At 38.3% G+C, this 20618-nt stretch overlaps 1 protein-coding gene across 10 annotated transcripts in view; it reads right to left on the bottom strand.

The window, feature by feature from the left end:
- LOC134822326 (protein Aster-A-like) overlaps nt 1-20618 on the bottom strand; it is a 98215-nt gene that overhangs the window by 24828 nt on the left and 52769 nt on the right. For 2 of the 10 annotated variants that reach the window (XM_063833324.1, XM_063833325.1), the window contains exons 4-5: nt 19095-19164; nt 12264-12336 (exon numbers count right to left, since the gene is read on the bottom strand). In XM_063833324.1, the coding sequence (XP_063689394.1) occupies nt 12264-12336; nt 19095-19164 (143 nt within the window). Of the gene's footprint in view, nt 1-61; nt 734-11275; nt 11405-12263; nt 12337-13132; nt 13267-19094; nt 19165-19626; nt 19759-20618 lie in introns of those variants that run through there. The other 8 variants (XM_063833322.1, XM_063833320.1, XM_063833321.1 and 5 more) reach the window with 8 other exon arrangements.

Raw genomic sequence — 20618 nt, 5'->3', positions numbered from 1 at the left:
TTTTTGTCAGTCTGTCAGTCTGTCTGTCAGTCTGTTAAACGGTGCATTTAATTGTAATTACCTCATCTTTAACTCTGTTGGCAGTTTCAGCGACTCTGTTAGCTCCAGTGGACACCAGGTTGGTTACAGAACCCCACAGAGCCTTGTGGTCACTAAACCCATTGTTAACCTCCAGGTTAACACCACTGTTAACCTTTATGTTAACATCACTGTTAACATCATGGCTAACACTGGGTGTGTACCTTCTGGAAGCTCCAGAGAGAGAGGAGCGAGATGACGGACTGCTCATCTCATTTCTACACAAACAATGTAAATTACTACAAAAAAACACCAAAGTTATACAAATTAATACAAATTAGTACAAATTAATACAAACTAATACAAATTAGTACAAATTAATACAATCGACAAGTAACAACTCCTCTACGATCTCACGTGCAAACTTGGCAGTCAAAAAGAGAAACCTACAAATGATGTGCGTGTAACTGTCATCACACTCTACCAGCAACATCCAGCATTGTAAGACTGTGAGTGTGAGGTAACAGGGAGCTGCAGGTCTTATTATTAACACTGGTGTTAGGTAACCAGCCCCCCAAATATCACGTGACCTTTTACGACTTAATGACACGAGACCTTCTGAGAAGTTGGGAGACCGTGAACATGCACGTACTGCAAGTTGTTGGTAATTGATAATGACACGGTTCAGAGAAAGACAGATAGGACTTCAGCTCATGATATGGTTCTAGAGTTTCACTAGAAGTTATGTGATAATAAGATATAACATTACAACGGAACAAGAAGTCAGTGCTAGCGATCTGGAACTGAAGCAGAGAGCGACGAACAAAATGTTCTGGTAACTGTGTTACACCCCCTTTCCCCCTCAATAATCGGTACTTAAACATTATACCCCTGATGTTAATACAATTCAGAGGCAACATATAACTTTGCAAAAAGTGCGATCCCACAACTGTGGAGGGTAAAAACACCACGATTAAGCTGAACTATTCACCAAATTTGCAGCCAGGTTGGATTATTCAACAGCATGGCATATAACGTTGCATTACACGCTTGTTAAGTTTAACATATCAAATAACACACAACTTTACAAGGTCAATGTATTACACAGAGTTTCCTACAAGATGTAGATTCAGCCTCATAGAAGCTATCACAATTAGAAGGGCAGGTTGACTGGGGTTATTTGAGCCGGCAATGAGCATAATTGAGGCATGGTATTTAACACATCTAGGTAGAACACATCACAACAATATCTTACCCTATCAAGAACAGAGAGGACTCCATCCACCAGACTCATCTGGTCCGAGTCCGGACTCCTGAACTCCATAGCTCAGACTCAGGACACACAGACAGTGACGAGAAATCTACCCCACAGATCCAGGGAGAGTTATGTCCTCCTCTACAGATGTAGGGAGAGTTATGTTCTCCTCTGCAGATCCAGGGAGAGTTATGTTCTCCTCTGCAGATCCAGGGAGAGTTATGTTCTCCTCTGCAGATCTAGGAAGAGTTCTGTCCTCCTCTGCAGATCTAGGGAGAGTTATGTTGTCCTCTGCAGATCTAGGGAGAGTTATGTTCTCCTCTGCAGATCCAGGGAGAGTTATGTTCTCCTCTGCAGATCTAGGGAGAGTTATGTCCTCCTCTGCAGATCTAGGGAGAGTTATGTTGTCCTCTGCAGATCTAGGGAGAGTTATGTCCTCCTCTGCAGATCTAGGGAGAGTTATGTCCTCCTCTGCAGATCTAGGGAGAGTTATGTCCTCCTCTGCAGATCTAGGGAGAGTTATGTCCTCCTCTGCAGATCTAGGGAGAGTTATGTCCTCCTCACTGTTCCCTCTCCTTACTCCCCCACCTCTCTCTACTACTCCCTGATTCAACAAGAACACGTACTCAACGGTCTCCTCCCTCCCTGATTTATTTGTCGAGTACGGAGAAGGTGTCCGAATATTTCTGTCTGTGTAAAGAGTCGATGTCCTAATATTATGTCTGTCCGAATAAGGGGACGGTGTTCGGAAAGGTCTATCCGAGTAAGGGGACGGTGTCCGGATAAGTCTCGTGTCTAAAAGAGGTCTGAGATTCTGCTCGTAGTAAGAGTTGTGCCGACACCGTCTCTTAATAGGACGCCTTGCGGGTTCAAGCCGTTCAAAGCTACCTGATATATCTGAATCTGGATTATTTTGAAACTCGGTAACTGATAAAGTGGGTATTGTGATCAGTCTTTCGGAAGATGATTGGTTGTGGTCTTTGGATTCACTTCTGCTTTTAGAAAGCTTTATTTTAGGTAGTTTTATCTTAAAGGATGGTTCTGATTTGTCAGGTTTGTGTTTGTTAGCTGAGCAACTGGCAGATAGGGATGGTATTCTTTTGCGAGGTAAAGAGTTTCTGATGCTTCTTGCTAAAGACTCTATATTATACAGAGATAGTTGGTCAGCTGAGAAGTTTGAACTGGAGAATGACTGTCGGCCGTCAGAAAGGTTGAAGTGTTCGCTTGATGTGTTCTCTGTTTCAACAAGGGTCTGATGATCAGGTGAGATCTTTACTGAAGGCTTCTCCTCGACAGTAGATAAACTTAGGTTAATATGGGGATCTGAGAAGGAGCTGGAAGTGTAGTCTGAATCTGAGTCTGAATCTGAGTCTGAATCTAAGTCTGAATCTGAGTCTGAATCTGAGTTAGATTCTAAGTCTGAATCCGAGTCTGAGTAAAAATAGGAGTAGGAGTAGGACTCACTTTCTTCAGTAGATTCAGTGTCTGTAAAACAGCTAATTTCCTCCTCACTCAGCACACTACTATAACGCTGCAATGAAACTAATCTAGAAGTCTGATCTGAGTTCTCAGAATTATTGACACCAGTCAATATTTGACCTGAAAAAAACTCTTCAGAAGGTTGAATATTATTAGTCGTGACGGTAATACTATTTGTAGAACCTTGGTGAAATGTATAGGTCACTGAATCAGCCTGATAAACTGACTCAACCCTCACAGGTTGTGTCTTCTCGGATTGTACCTCCTCAGATTGTACCTCCCTGAAACTCCTCCCCGAACAGTCTCTAAAACCCCTCCTAACCAAGTCAGGTAACCCTGTATCCTCGTACCTTCTCCCTATCTCCTGCCACAGTTCCTCCTCCTCACTGTTATACCCCCACAACTCCTCGTCTAGGTCCTGATAGTTCTCCAACCCACAGACCAATCTCCAGGGTATATTACAACTAGCTGCTGATAATGCTTGTTCTCTTATCACCCACTTGTAGTACCAGTCAGTAAAGTTGTCTTGTAGGTCTTGTTGAGGTGCGCGGCGCGGCGTGGTCACAGAAAATAGGTTCCGGTGGGTTGTGAAAATTTGGCGGAGTAAAGATACGCCGTTTCTATGGCGGTCTGAGGATAGTTCCATTGTGGAACATAGCAATGAAAATAGGAAAACAGGTTACTGACCGCTGTCTTTGTTAACCGGTAATCAACTATTTTTAGATATGTGAATATGTTTAATGTGTAAGCTGAGCGGTTTTTGCTAACAAGTCTTAATTTGCTCAAAACCAGTAGAATGAGAGGTAACATAAAATATAAATCAAGATAAAAAAGAAGCAAAGCTTCCGTTCACGTTATGATCCCATCCGAAACAAACTTTAAAAACAGCATTCATAGTGTACGATTCTCACCTTTACATTTACAGATATCTAATTCTGAGTATTCAACGAAGTTAAATTATATCATGCAATGCTACAAGAAGATCGAACATATAGTAATTAACCTTGTTACCATGGCAATAACAGGCAGCATATAACAAACCGAGTTGCCGAGGAGAGTGAGAGTCTCTAAACTCTTTTTCCTTATCTTCCTATTTCCCTTCTTTCTCTTCTTACAATGCGTGACATGAGCGGGTGGTAGCTGGGGCTCTATCTTGTCGTTCACTTCCAGCTTCTCTTTAGAATCCAACTCACTCTCATGTATCTCCTCACTCATCTGCTGTTTGAAGAGGATTCTCTTCTCCACCGGATCCTGCGACTCCTCACCTTCCAGTAAGTTGGGTGACGTGCTGCTGGCGCGCCCTTCTTTGGAGGAGCCTGTACTGTTAGTCGTACTGTTGCACGTGCTGTTGCCTGCGCTATTACATGAGCTATTACACGCGCTAGTGCACGTGCTGTTGCACGTGCTGGTGGTTACTGCAGCCCAGTTACTCAGAGTTGAAGTCTTATCGATATCATCTATAAGACTCTCATTACTGCGCTCTCTGATCATATCTATATACTCCTCAAACGTGAACCGCTCCTCGTCATCTGCATCATCTGCCGACATCCTTCCTACCCTCTAGAGGAACTCAGGTCAGATTGTTAACACTATAGATATTTTACAATTCTCCAAGGGTGTAGGAATGATTTTCGTCATGAATAAAAAAGTTGGCCCTTTTAAGCCCCTTTCCCAGATTTTATGGGGGCAACGGCTTCCCCCCCCCCCCCCCCCCCCCTGACCCCCGCTTCCTACACCCCTTCAATTCTCTGATCAGAATAAAAATACTGTATATAAATCTGAAAATAACTATTAACGAACTGAACTATTAAGCTGATATAGCTGGCTAACTACACAATATATAAATGAGAATCCACCTCACCCCTCTTCACGTGGGTGGGAGCCTATCGAGCAGTACGCCGAATAAACGAATGAATCTAAGTAGATACTCAGCACGGCATCACGTCTTTATACGAACACAAAAACGTGGGGTTGAAGAAATTGAGAGGTGAAGGCCTATGTGCAGAAATAAAGAAAGATATTTAAGATCGTCGATAATTAGTTGCGGACCTCCCAAGAAGGCAGTAAAATTGAGTGGGTGAACTCGGAGACACTACAATGACATAACTGTCCGTTAAAAAGCTTTGTGAAACTATAAATACCATCCTGATGACCCCACCCCTGCGTCTTCACCCAGTTAATAATCCAGGGTTACTAATCAAAGGTTGCGAGTTCAACCTCCGTTAGAAACCGCTATTAAAATAGCCTCTACAACACAGATTGTGGCAGGTTTTATTAAATCGTTTCCTGACGATCCCTTTGTAGCTAGATACAGTTGCCGGAATGGTAATTCCTCGCTGGATTGGAATGCTAATAAGGTAGCACTTATGCTGCCCGGGTGGTCGGCAAATCTAATGATCCGATAGAGGATCTTTAAATCTCACCGAAGTAACCAAAGTAAGCAGGTCCCGCAACTCAGAACAGTTTTACAGGGTAGAAAGAACACGGACAATGACTATCCCGCACAGTGCAGCAAACGTGTTAAACTGTGTCCGAATATGATTTCCTTCTCTTAATTAGCTAACAAGGTATGTAAGAGATGGTGAGAGAGAGCAGACAAGCTGCACAATGTGTAATGAGGAGATGTAACAGATATTATAAGTAGACTGGGGATATAGTTAATTAGCGAAGGAGATTGGATATTTTTTATTTTAAGATAGGCTGGGCCTGGGTGGCCCACGTGAGGATAGCATGAGGATGCTCTCCCTGCCTCTGGGGTATGACAACCCTGGGGGAGGATGCCGGAGATATCTTAGTGTGTCAGTATAGTGGAGGAAAGTGGCAAGAGTTATGTGTATTGTGTAATGAGGAGATGTAATATTGTAATAGATATAAGTAGAGTCGTAGACTGGAGATATAACAAATTAATATAGCAAATTAGTGAGGGAGATTGGATATGTAGCAAAGGAGACTTAATATAATAGTAAATGTAAATAAGTAAAGGAGTGTTAAGATATAACAAATGGGTAAAAAATGAAAAGGAGTAAATAAGACTTGAGATATTATAGCAAATGAAAAAAGAAAGCTGGATATATAGGAAATAAAAAAATAATACTGAAGATATAGAAAGTAAAAAGAAGATTGAAGATACAGCGAAGGAAACAAGAAATGCGGCCGTATTTCTTAAGTGGATGGCCGCTCAATTTCCCCATCCATGATGGCGTCTTATATCCAACAGTAACTCGATCGCGCAAAATAACTTTACGAATATTACCATCTTACTATATATAAAGCGAGACGACAAATAAATATATGTGTGTTTATCCGAACCATTTTACTGACACCACGGCTGACGCGACGGCACCAACTTTAAAACGACTGTCTGCAAAAACTGTAAATGATATATATACAACTTAAACTTTTTTAATGGCCTTCAAATCAGCATGAACAAATAAAAATTGGCCAAGGAATAAGATTTTTAGTGCAAAAAATTAGGATTCCCAAGTGGTGTCAAAAACGATATAATTATTTTAGTCTCTTGAGACTTGACACCATTTAGGGTTGCTAGTAGCAACTAAATCAGCCAGGGACAACAACCGGACTGAGCGCAAGCTTTTATATCGTAGTCCGATAGTATCACTGCATCCTAATATGGAGTTTTACATTAACAGGAAACAGAGTTTTATATTAGCAGGAAACAGATATTTATATTAACAGGAAACGGGGTTTTTATTTAAACAGGAAACGACTTTACAGAGTCGATATATTTTAATGTTGCCATGGGCTTGCAAGTCCCCATTCATCGTAGTCCGATAGCTTCACTGCATTATAATATTAAAAAACACCTCGTTCGCTAACACTTGTCCTTGACTCTTTTGTGCCTAACGACACAAGAGTCATGGATCGGGATTAAAAATAAGACTGAAGATATAATAGCAAATGGTCTGCACGGTTGTATCATGTGTGAGGTGGGATGAAGATAGTCACGCAGGCTCGCTCCAACATGGCATAATAACACAGTATTACAAAGCATGCTCCCGCTTACTTGATTACAACACATCTGCTCCAGGGATGCAAACTCGGAGGAATGATAACTATGTTACTATAATCTGGTTCAACTAATAATCATGGTAACCATGGAGACTATGTAATTATGGAAACCATGGTTACTATGTTATATGCTGGTGCGTTACGGAGGAAGTTGAGCGGAGATTATTCATTATTGGGCACATTGCGAACATATATTTTACGGACATACGCTTTAAAACTGTATTGATCACTAGAGCACACTGCACAGTGCACAGGTGTTTCTTCATAGTCTAAGAGGAGGGGAGAAAGGTACATGATGACATGGAGGACCCACCAGTGTCCAGTACTATACGTTGTAGCAAACATCAAAGGATAAATAAATGCGATTTATACTTGAGATAATTCTTGACTTATTATCCACTAAACGATTTTGTTAATTAACTTATGATCATTAAGCTGATCCAGTAAGTTTCATATTAAATAAAACTTACTCGTGATTACTTGGGTATGATCACGAGAGTATACCAACTAAAACGCACAACTGTGCCTGCTTTCAGCTGAGTGTATACAAATACAATTATAGTGATTATACTATATTGCTGTATTTTAAATGTACATTATACAATTTCAATTACCAAATCAGCGAGTCACTGCACAATGACTCCAGCCAGACGCACTATGAACCTACTAAAAACTAGACAGTAGACATACAGATTACAGAGCTAAAGCTGGATAAGGGACTGAGACTAAATGTCCTAATATAACTTGAAACGATCTTAACAGCACTCAAGTTCTGGATACAAGAGTCAGGAGGGGCAGGACCACAGGAAATCTAGTATATTGATAACGTGAAATGAACTGTAGCTAGATAACATGAGAGAAGGAGTGACAGGAGAAGTGAGAGGAGCGGCGTAGTTTATACAGGAGTGATTATCCAATTAAGTGATTATCTACCAATTAACCTGGGGAGTGTGTCTACAAATACAGTAGTGTAAGTGTTTGACATGAGACACACAGCTATAACAGGTAGTAAGATTATCATTAACTAGGCAGGAACTATAAAACTCTTCAAACTAAAGTCGATAATACTGCAACCTCATTCAAGTGGTCTCAGTATTTCTCCAAGAATTTCTATCGTTATTTATGGTATAACGAGTATGGCTTCAGAACCTAAGGGAAGAAGTATGTATACAAAGATGACACAGTTATTACAAATGAACCCTCTCAAGCGGATATATCTCAAGTATATTACTACTAGTGCTATCATGGAAAGTTAACATATCAAACAGCTCTCAACCATACAGTGGCTATCAAACGGCTATCAAACGGCTCTCAAACGGCTCTCAATTCTCAACCGATGGTTGAATGTAACGCTATTTGCTGGGCTATTATAAGGGTAGAGTGAGCTAGTCATATAATTGGATCTGAATAATTTATAAAAATATTTGTCCATACACGTCAACATGTACGAACTACGAACACAAAAAGAGGGATTTCTTCAAAAGTTGCCAACTACAAATGCAAAGTGTGCACTGTAGTGTTCTCACTTCTCACGGCTAGTCAAACAAGGAATTTAAGGAAGGAAAGTAACGTATTAAACATTTTGAAACACTAGGTTTTTATCCATAAAAGGTAAAATACAGCATTTAGTGTACACACTGTACACTGTACAACAGCAGCAGATACTATACAAACCGAGTCTTAAACAGAACAACGATTACTGTTAACTGTTAGCTAACATAATATTAGCTAGCTTAGAGAGAGAGAACGGGCCGGTAAACACACATATTCTGAATAGAGGTCGGGCACTTCAAGTAAATAATCCTACTGTAGAGAGCTCTTCTAGAGAATACACTGTGCTTGGGTGCTCCAAGTATACTGCAGCACAGTAATGTAGTAACTGTACAATACAATGCTGCTCCAGGTATGGTACAGTGCACAGTATTTAGTATTGTAGAGAGAGAGTACAAGGTACAAGGTCGTGAGTACATCTGTCAGCATGGCGATCGAGTGGAGCATACTACAACTTGTAGAATGTAGTACCTACATGTTCTACAACTTGTTGTATGACGTAGTAACTACATGTACCAAATTCTAACTACTGATACCGAATTCCTAACTACATGCACCAAGTTTTTAACGACACTTAACTACACTATGTAACACTAAACTACGATAAACAAAACTACACATAACTACACTACATTAGGTTGCAGTGTACAACTACTCAAGGCTATAAGGTTCTCTCCAGATGTCATTAAATACCAACAAGCTGTATCACGAGGTAATTACAGCTGATTGAGCATGTTTAGTGTTTACCTGACACACACACACGCACACACACTTTACAGTCACAAAACCGCACTGGTTACGTTGGTGCGTTGTATCAGTAGAGGAGGAATAATATTACTGCGACTATAATTGTTGCTATTGCCACTGTTGCTATGGCTACTGTTGCTACGACTACTGCTGTTATTACTACTGTTGATATGACTGTTCAATGTTCATGTTGCACAAACCTCCTCGTAAAACCCAGTAGGTGCCCAGTTAGGAGTAGTTGGTAGAGAATTATAGTCTGATTCTTGTGGTGGGGAGTCTCTAACTTCAGAGTTACCGGGATCACATTCTTCTCTAAGAGAAAGATAAGGGATGATAATCAACAAATTAGTGTAAGTACCTGACCATGATAACCAGACACTTATTTGAAAGGTACTGATGTGGAAGTTGGCTGAACCTAAAACTTCAGTAATAATTGAGTATCATATTACCTTTCAGGGACATTTTCGAGGTTCACATTAGAGTCCCCGCTAGAGTGCGAATCATTGGAGCGCGAATCGTTGGAAGTCAGAGAGATGAAGGAGAGAGATTTTTTGAGACTCTTCAACTTTGATCGAGATGAGGACCTCTTAGGCATTGAGTAAAAGCACTAACACTGAATAATATCTCTCGGACTGTCTGTACAAAACACAAGAATATTTAGAAAATGTGAACATTGGGAGAACAATCCGACAATACGTGCTATGTTTATACATCTCCAGTACTGATGAAACAATGCCAATATACACCTCTAATGACTAATCAACACCGGGTTATCCACTTACTGCAGTTTGACTACGGAGCTTTCATAAATATGAAGGGCCACCAATGATACACCTCACACTGTATGTGTATATTAGCTTTTTAGTTGTTAGCTGTCTGCATGTGGATTGTGGTTAGGAAGTAAGAATTGAATGAGGAAATATACGTACAGAAATATGAAAAAGAATTTATAATCATTTACTTGTTAGAAAATCAAAACTATTTAAGATGCTAGCTAGACGACACGTACAGCAGTACGTGATCGAGCATTTGGTTCCAGGACTAACACTTCTAAGATGTCTCTGGTGAGGTAATGGACACTCACGGAAGTTCTACTTCTGATTTGGGTTTAAACTGAGACCAGTAAATTAAGAAGAAATTAATGCGAAATGAATCATTACACAAGAAAATAAACGAACAACCCGATATCTTGGGAATGTAGAAGGAATAATGAACTTAGTTCTTTTAAATGACAGACAAGTAAAGAAATGCTAAACAGAGGCCAAACAGAAGGAGTAGTTCTGCAACTATATTCTGTTACATTCTCGGACAGTCAGGGTTCAGTCAGCACGTGGTAAACTGTAAACAGCCACCTTGTTACATTCCTCGGACCTCGTCACTTGCTGTGCCATTTCCACGTTTATCAGCACTCGATAATGCCAGAGTTTAATTAATTCTCTAATCTAATTCGATCAGTATGATCGGTTCTCTGTTCTTAGAAAAGTCCGGTTGGACGGAAATTCCTGAAGCGTAAAATCGAAAGAGAATCGTACGATTCTTGCCGCTAGGCGCGTTAAAAAAGAACCACATTTGAGCGCGCGACAGTATTGCTTACAATGCGCGCGACAACTTTGATTATTGAATAGTTTACGCGCGTTTCGCAAACCAAACCAAAATATTGCAAAAATAGTTCCCACGCGAATCAGTGCAACTTCCTTGCATGCCGATGTTCTGCAGGATTACTCATACTCAACTACTGATTTTGTCATCAGAAACGATGCTTCCAACGATTTCCTTCACCGAAAACGATTGCAAAAACCTGGATATTTTGTTAAAGCAACGAGTACAAAGACTCAAACGGCTCTAGCCTCTTACTTAGTAATGACGTTACAGCATGTCAACAACAAAATACGCTATACAAATACATGACATTTAAACGCAATCTAACAATTATCTTATCAGCTGTTTTTACAATTATAGCAGTGTTAGTATGGGCGGTGTCTGTATATCATAAACACAGCATTGTTTAAATTCGAACGAGTTAAAAATCAATTTTATCACATTTGATCAGCTTGTAGATCAGTTTAATTGTCTTATGATGTAAACGCGAATTTTACAATAATGCTTTTAAAATTAAAGGTTAATTGTTCTGTTTTCTATGGTTGTGAGGCTACATTTTGATATATATCGTAAAGTTGAGTGAAATTGTTGACTTACATGACTAACATGTGTGACTATAGATGACATGAAACTGACTCCACTGATACTAGATTCAGACTCCACTTTCTCAAAATCACTAGTGTTATGAGCCGTGAGGTGAGGTGAGGGCCGTACAACTTTCTGTAACTGGGAGGATGTGTCAGTGAAATAGCGAAATTTAAAGTGAAATAGAAGAATGTTAGTAAAATCTAATGATGCTAATTTATTTGTTGGCGCTCTTTCCTAAATTACTTATCTCATTCAAAAACGAAAGTGAGTTTAGGGCTCAAGTAACAATACATTTTTTCTACTTTATATACATTTTAAATATCTGTCCTTATCGCTAATGATAAAACTGGTGCACAAGTTAGTTACACAAAATAGTGTGATAAGCTCAGCAGATAGTGTAGGAAATATGTTAGGAACCTAGATTTGGGGGCGGGCCGGGGTGGCAATGATAAGATGATACATACAGACGTATTATATAAGAATAAATTACACCTGAACTGTTTAGGAACTGAGAACCCACAAGGTGACGGACCTAACAGAGCAATCTGCTAGATTGCCAATATCTCTGATTGGATAGCAGTCACGTGATTGCAGCACGTGCCACGTGACTAGCGCAGTGAATGCTAGGCCTGCTGTGAAATTGCGGGGTCTATTTCATCAGCTCAACACGGGATCTGGCACGTGTCACGTGATAAAGCACGTGGCGGAAAAAATATCTTTTATAAACTTTTATATTTTTAGTTAAAGTACTCTTCAGAGCTGATATGGTCCTTTCTTAGTGTTAGATAAAGTTATACGTACTGATAAGATAAAGTTATGTGCAGGAAATGTAAAACAATTACAGAACACACAAAACAGTGATTATATTTAAAGACACAACAACAAAACATATCGCAATGAAGATATCGTAACAAATAATTAACGTATCACTTGTTAATTACGTGTGTAGCAAGTAATCAACAAGTTATTAACAACTTGTAAGCTACTTAGTACTTACATGTTTCATTGCACGTTTTATCTTTTTATTTCTCTTCTTTTTATCTGAATCTCCTGTCACCTCATCCCGCGTCCTATGGAAATTACTTATCAGCACTTTTATAAAGAAGCAACTCGTGACCAAAGTAATCGCATGATCTTTGAAGCAAATTATTATCTGTCAATTTTATCTTCATAGATATATTTTATTAATTTGGCAGTTTGACATTATTGCGTATGACTATGACCTTTCAGTCAAATTATTATCGTGTCAATTTCATCTTGATTAATAAATATGTTTTATTAATTTTGAGGTTTGAGTTCGATCACGAAAAGTTTTTATTCCAGCTACTACAAGGGAATATAGCGGTAAATAATGCAAGAACAGACACTTTCAATATATGTTTATAAATAAAATTTGTTCTGTCCAACAATAATTAATGACCTGTTCACGGCCGGAAGAAATTTAAATTGGAGATGACCTCATGATTTGTAAGGTAATAAAATTAACCGCTGCAACTATCACAATCTACTGAGCTTGAGAGCTACTGGAACCTTCTCAAACGAGAAACAACACATCTAATAATAAACTACTAAAGCAAATGAAACGAGCCATGTTGAGCTATTCACTGAAATGGAACAATTCCAGCTATTTATTGAACTTGTCTAGTCTGCAGTGCCTGTTTGTAGTAGTAGTGCCCTGCTCTCTACGATCTATTATTCCTGATAAGGACAGGATGGTCTGTGTACAATTGCGTAATTCAGCCCATAAAGACGACCCAACCCCATCTTTTTAGAGACTCATACCTAGCCCATTAGCCCAATCCCTCCCCTTTAAATATTGAAAGAGAACCCAATCCCATTATCTTAAGAAACTTACAGATCACTTACATATCACAACAGAACCGGAAAACTGTGAAAGATAACTTTTTCTAACGGATATATCTGCAGCAAATGGATTCGGTAGAAACATTTATCTTTTAGAAAACAACTGGCTGGACGACATTAGACGACCTCAACGAGATAATCTATGTCCATATAATATAATGAACAGTAGTTTAATACAGTGTTAAACATTACCGTATAATAATACGTGTGTTGAGTGATGCATAAGTTTTGTATCCTATACTTACTCCTTATTAAACGATTCAGTCACGCCACTATGTTGTATCACGCCATGTCTTTCAGAGGTGTTTGTCAAATCAGAACAGATAAGAAATCAGAAAAGATTAGAGTCAATTTAACCGATGACAAATATCGTTGAACAGGAAATTGGAAAACCGAGGTGAAATGTTGGTCCATGTCCAACATGGTCTAGAGAAAGTGCTATAAGTGCTATAAGTGCTATAAGTGTTACAAGTGCACTTTGTTTTGTTAATAATGTGAACATTTCACAAGTGGTAAAGCTAGCAGTCATACACTGCACTGCGTAGTGGTTACTGTAAGGAAAGAAACATTAAAGAAGCTATTATACAGGGGAAGATTGAGATTGGGTCACCCTTGTCCCTTAGTAGGTGGTAAGCAGGACCAGGGTAGACATCGTATTAATCTACAATCTATATAATATACATATTATATAATATATGTATAATGTATATATAGTATATAATATATGTACAGTCAAACCTCTATATAGTGAATACCGTGCCTCTCTATTATAATACCGGGTACCTCGATATACAGGACCTCTTATTTTCATAGATAATAGCGTATTTAGTAGGCGATTTGAGTAGATATCGAGCTGGATTGCATCACAATACGTGCATATAACACCCTAATGGACAATGGACCCCATAACCTGCCAAGCCGCCGAGCGTCTCATGTTGCCATGGGGTGGCAAGTCCCCATACATCGTGGTCCGGTAGTTTCATTGCCGGATAACCCATTGAATGGTAGATGCTAAAGATATAGTTCAAGTTTAGAGCTTGGAATTTAAAGATATATTCAGTTAAAGTTATGCGGAATTTTACTATTCTAGAGATATACTAGATGGTGGTAATTTGCACATTATATTTTGTATTTCCTTACTAAGCTTACTGGAGTCAAGGGATTGGAGTAAATTTAGGTTATATATATAACTTAATTTGTTTAATATATATAACTTAATATATAACTCTTGATTTTATAAATAGATATTTAAAACGGAAGTTCTACAGCGCAGGTTATGTTCCGTACAGTATAAAATCAGGTACCACACGCTACAACACTCGCCACTAACCAATAGTATTACTTATCATTAATGTATTATATAACGTAATAGTATAATAGCTGACATTTCTTTATCTTGTTGGTACTTTGCAGTCATGACACCTCTAGAGATGCATTATTGGATGAACTTGGCTCATGACACCTCTAGAGAAGCATTATTGGATGGTCTTGGCCATTAGAATTTGAAAGATTCTTACCGCCCGTTCCTTTGATACAATGACACGAGTATGCTGTGATCTTGTGTGACTCCAGATGTATGATTATTTGGTATGTTCTAGAAAAAATAAAAATAGAATAAAAACAAAAACTTGGTCAGGAGTGGGCCTTATCATATTTTCGATTCAGTTACATCATTACATTATTATATTTTGGTGTTTCATTACTTCCACCTTGATTAACGACTGGTTTCCATACCAAGAAGGAAGGCAATAATTAGTAACTAGAAACTAAGAACTCATAATCAGTAACCAGTAACCAGTAACCAGTAACCAGTAACCAGTAACCAGTAACCAGTAACCAGTAACCAGTAACCAGTAACCAGTAACCAGTAACCAGTTACTACAGACATTTCAAACGAACAAGCACTATAATATGTAACAGTTTTTCAAATGTACGGCCTGCAAATGAACCGGGCCGAGTTCAGTATAATATTATGCATAAAAATAGTAAATGCTCAATTTGCAAACTTAAGAACAACAAACTCTTTGTTACCATAGTAACGTGGCGACATTAAACTGTAAGTATAGAAGTACTGCAGCTAAGGTCTCGCAAGTAAAACACAACTATGAAGAAACAAAAAAAGAGAGCGTGTACATTACTATACAATTTAGAGACCTAACTATTAGGTTACCATGGAAACAACAATCTGGTTACCTGGTCACTTTGTATAACACCTGCTACATTCAATCACACATAAGTCATAACTTTACACTAGTTATTAAGTTACCGTAGTAAAGCTGTATTAATATAGTATGTGATTTTACAAAAGGGAGAAGAGTAGTATGTAGTGCAGACTAATAATTTTCAGGCTCTCGAATGCATAGCAGTAGTAGTTATGACAAATCATATTTTATTTTTTTGAAAGTAAAAGAAAAAAGAGGGTACAATTTTGATAAGACAGATACAGTATACGGTTACTAGTTAGTGGTTACCATACAATTACCATGGTAACCAGTATCTATAATATATACTACCATCTAACACGGTTACCATGGTAACCACTGATCATATATTATAGTACGATACAGTGACCATGGTAACAAGTTACCATAAAGTCGATCAAAGCAAGTCACATGTTTATAAAATTACAACAAAAACCTGACATTTAAAATGAAGTGACGTTACAAAAAAACTTTAAAAGTTTAAAGATACGAGGTCAGTTAAAAAGCAGTACCAACCATATGAGCGCAGTAATATTACTGATAACACATGACGTATAATGTAACATGCTAAACGATAAGATTTGAATTTTGGATCACCTCATCATATCGTGATATATTTTCAAACAGGAAGGGGAAATAAATATGAGTTTGAAATAGGGCGCGGTGTACCAAATTTGTGCCCTTAATTAATTATACTCTAGTGCAACTTTTATACAAGAACGTGCACGTCCGTTCAAGTGTACGTGCGTTCTAGTACACGTGCACCCTTGTAAACCGTTTAATAAATGTTCAGCTATATATGAGATTAGAGATAAAACTAACAGATATTATATAATAACATTAATAAATTGAAGTTTAATAACGCCATTAATAAGATAAAACTTATACTCATCAGTGTTTATTCTAAACATCCCAGAAATGAACTTGAATAGTAGGTAAGATATATAACCAGCAACATGATGTAACAATATGGTACTATCCCTCTGGTGGTATGGTATTATTATGCCTCTAGCACAAGTGAAGTTATATGAAAATAGAAACAAGTAATCCTCAAGGGAGTGTCAGGTGACATGAGATACAACATGATACACTAACAGCATGTAGTCGGATACTGGATACACTGTCGGATATGTTAAGTTGCCTTTGTGCCTAGCAATTTTATTTCCCAGGGCTTTGCTATAATATGCGTAACTCGTAAGACTTGGTATCCTGTGTGTCTTAATACGATTCATTTACTACCTTTCAATACAAAACGGTGTAATTATTGGTTAAGATACCTAAACTCCTAAAGTTAACACAAGATTCACTGTTTAAATGATATAATGGAGTAGCCTAAATACACCGTTACCATGACAACTGTCAAGCTAGGCTATAATAGAAGTAATACTATGTTAGTTAGTACCAGGAAACTGAGCTGTTCAAGTCAGTTCTGTTGAAAGAGTGGTAACCATGGTAACCATGGTGAAGTGAAGTGTCAGTCAGTCTGGTGTCAGGTCTGTTACCAGTGTCAGTGTGGTCAGTGTCTGTTTGTTTACTGGTTTGTGTACTCTTCGCTTGTTTTACATTACTTCTGAAAAATACATAATATGTAAAAATACTCCATTACTGCCTTGCTTATTTCATATCAACTTTTATCAAGTTTTGTTAAACAACAAACTGTAAATAGTTTATAGTCCTTCTGTACAGTGTACAATGTACAATGTACAATGTACAGTGTACAGTGTGTACAATGTACAATGTACAGTGTGCAGTGTAAAGTGTACAGTGTACACTTATTGCCGAGCACTAAATACTCTCAGAACGACTGATTGTACACTAATCACGAATTTAAATGTGTAAATTGGAGCCAGCTTTGGACAGGTGCCAGTAAAATCTAATGCATATAAGATGCGTTGCCAAGGAACGAGCGAGAGTGTTAAATAACCCTGTCATGCGTAGAGATTATTAGTTTCTTAAGCCAACTCCACACTTTACACGTTAGTTACTATCTCACTATATTTCTACCCTGTAACACAAGGTAGAAGTACTTCTTCCTGCTCTGCAGGCTGTACGTCCTGTGTAATTACTGTCTGTAACTTTTTCTGTCTGTTATTTACCTTAAACTTGATCTTCTGAATAGTGCTGTCAAACTACTGAATGATTTAGACTCCGAAGTCATTGGGTCTGTCTGTGGGTCTGTCTGTGTGTCTGTCTGTTTGCCTGGATGTTTGCCTGTATGTTTGTCTGTATATTTGTCTGTATATTTGTCTGTCTGTTTGTCTGAGCTCTCAACAGAAAGGTTTTGTTCTCTCCCAAAGTCTCCATCTCCTCTACAAGTATCACGTGTTATTATTATCACGTGTTATTGTTGTGTATAGTACACTGTGATATTATGTGTAAATTTTTGTTACTTAGCACAGAAGTGTATTATACATGATTAGTAGTATATTATGTCTACTTAGGATTACAGTACAAGCGACATAATATTTATCTTTAAAATAATACAATTATCTCAAATAATTTGATAAGAAATGCTCATTCTATGTAAGAGGGGGCCAAAAAGTCAGTACACATTCTAACAACATATCCATGTTTTATATTTGAGACCTGTAACTTTGCAGATGGTAAACTGTAACTACTTATTCGAGGATTCAGTCGCCAAATTTTTTAAAAATTCTATTTTTAGATGCAAAACCCAATCAACATTGAATCGCTTTATTATATAAAATAGGACATATTCTTCTTTACGTTATGGTACGGCACCCCGCGGCCCGCACCAGTTTGTCGGGCACGTGGTAACCGAGTGACGCTGTCACGAGGTACAGTCACTTGATAGATAACGTGACCTATATTAGCCAGCGAGAAGGGATCGATACAGCACACTTAAACAGCACACTTGGGCTCGATACAACACACTTAAACAGCACACTTGGGCTCGATACAGCACACTTAAACTGTCCCGCCGCAAATCAATCCTAACCATCACTATTTCCTTTTTGCCGGTTAAGAAGCCGTTAAGAGGCAGAACATGGTTCTCTTAAGAGGCAGTGGTTGTTCGAGCGTTAGTCGACGACAGTACTGTGACAGTGTTGTGACAGTGTTGTGACAGTACTGTGACAGTGCTGTGACAGGACAGTGAACTTGGTTATTCTGTATATTTGTGAACATATTATATTTATTATTTACTAATTTCAAAATATAACACTGTAATGCTATGTCACTCCGATGACAAAGTAAATAATTTACTTTGTCATCGGAGTGACATAGCATTACAGTGTTATATTTTGAAATAATATTCACAGGATTGTAATCAACTTGGCGAGACAAAAATTTGAGTATCAAATTTATGATTTTTGAAGAAGTGCCATAACTTATCATTTTTGTCTGTTTTTCAAAATATGAGGTCATTTACCGGGAATAATCATAAACGGTTTTGGTGTATGTCCTCTTGAAGCAAGATGGAGGATGAAGAGCAAGTTGCCGAATATAAAGTATTGGTATATAATGCGATGAGGCTCTCCAAATACATACACGTTTAGTATTAATTTGAATTTAATTTATATTCGGTCATCAAAATAAAACAAATGCATGTAATTGTGTTGTAAAGTAATTGTAACAGTTCTGTTGCAGTTCTGCCACAGTACTGTTGCAGTTCTGCCACAGTACTGTTACAGTACTGTTACAGTTCTGTCACAGTTCTGTTATCAACAAACGCGCGTGCGGCCGAGTCAGTTAATAGAAAATGATAATTTTAACAATTTACTTTCATCCCATGTAATACTAACAATAAAGGAGAGGGTTGATGGTAAGTGTAGTTAGGAAGCGTGTTGTGCGTACTGCTTGCTACAGAGACCCCTGAAAATAGTTAAGTATTTGGTTGTGTAATAATAAAATAATAATAATTAAGAGACAAGAAACAGTGCATTGTGCAAGTGAAATTGAGATGTAGGAAATATTATGTTTAGTAATATTCAGTCAATAAAATGTTCCCTTCGATAATTAGTAATGACCTCAATGATATAATCAATGTCAACTCATTTTTAACTGCATCATTCATAATATAACCAAAGTTATGTCCATTTTAAGATTAAACCAAACCCCGGACAGAACGCGACTTAATACGTATGTCCCAATTATGCCGCACGATATCTTGCACGTGCATTTTCGTGACAGAACTACACACCATCCAATCATAGCTTATCTTTCATTACACACTTTAAAATGCTGATAACACATTCTACTGTTCTTTTGACCCATTTAAACGTTAGCTCAAACACGAATTTATAATGTTGTGATATTGTATAGACGCTTATAAACCTGATTTACAAGTGTGATATTGCAGATTGTTAAGAAGCATGTGTTACATTACACTGCTTATAATAGCAGACAACACCAAAAGACGTAGAGCCAAGGCAATAACAATCCAATGATGATATGATAAACAGTAATGTTAACACAGTCTGTTGAAATAACAAATATCACGCGATGCACAGCAAGTTTGTTGTGATGTGGAATGTGTGCAGCAGGCCGCAGGGCTGCAGTCAAAACACGCCACTATAAGACGAAATCAGGCCATTATAGAGTGGGATCCTTATATATTGGATCACATACATGTTACCATTAATTGATTAGTTACCATGGTGATTACCACGCTATAAAGTTAGATCACGTACAGGTTACGAAGGTTACCACTCTAAAGTAACAGAACTGCACCTTATCTGTTATCACAGGACACTGCGGTCTTAACAGAGGCTGTCACGGACAGTGCCCAGCTACTCAGCTAGGCGGCTATTGCACAACTGCGAGGGCAATACTTTCGTCTTTCAGGATTATTACCTCTCCGTCAACGACGTCTTTGACAATCAACATATTACTGCTATTTTCAACTTGGCAACACGCACTAATCGTCTTATTGTCCACTGGATAAAACCGGAGTGACCTAATGCCCATTGTCTATGCTCGTGCTGTTTTAGCTCATTAAATCTGGTTATGACCGTCTCAGCATCTCGGTATTCATTAATTCCCCATCATTCCACTTGCCCCTCTACCTCCATCATTTTTTCGTAGATTTCCCCGACATCTTCTTCCAGGTTACCTGGTTACCTTGGTGATCACCACTATGATGTGAGATCACGTACAGGTTACCATGGTTACCTTGGTGATCACCACTATGATGTGAGATCACGTACAGGTTACCTGGTTACCTTGGTGATTACCACTTTGATGTGAGATCACGTACATACAGGTTACCTGGTTACCTTGGTCATTACCACTATGATGTGAGATCACGTACAGGTTACCTGGTTACC

Source organism: Bolinopsis microptera, chromosome 10, assembly GCF_026151205.1.
Source record: "Bolinopsis microptera isolate Bmic1 chromosome 10, MBARI_Bmic_1.0, whole genome shotgun sequence".
Classification (NCBI taxonomy): Eukaryota; Metazoa; Ctenophora; class Tentaculata; order Lobata; family Bolinopsidae; genus Bolinopsis; species Bolinopsis microptera.
The sequence above is the reverse complement of the archived record's forward strand: the minus strand, read 5'-3'. Positions and strand labels throughout refer to the sequence as shown.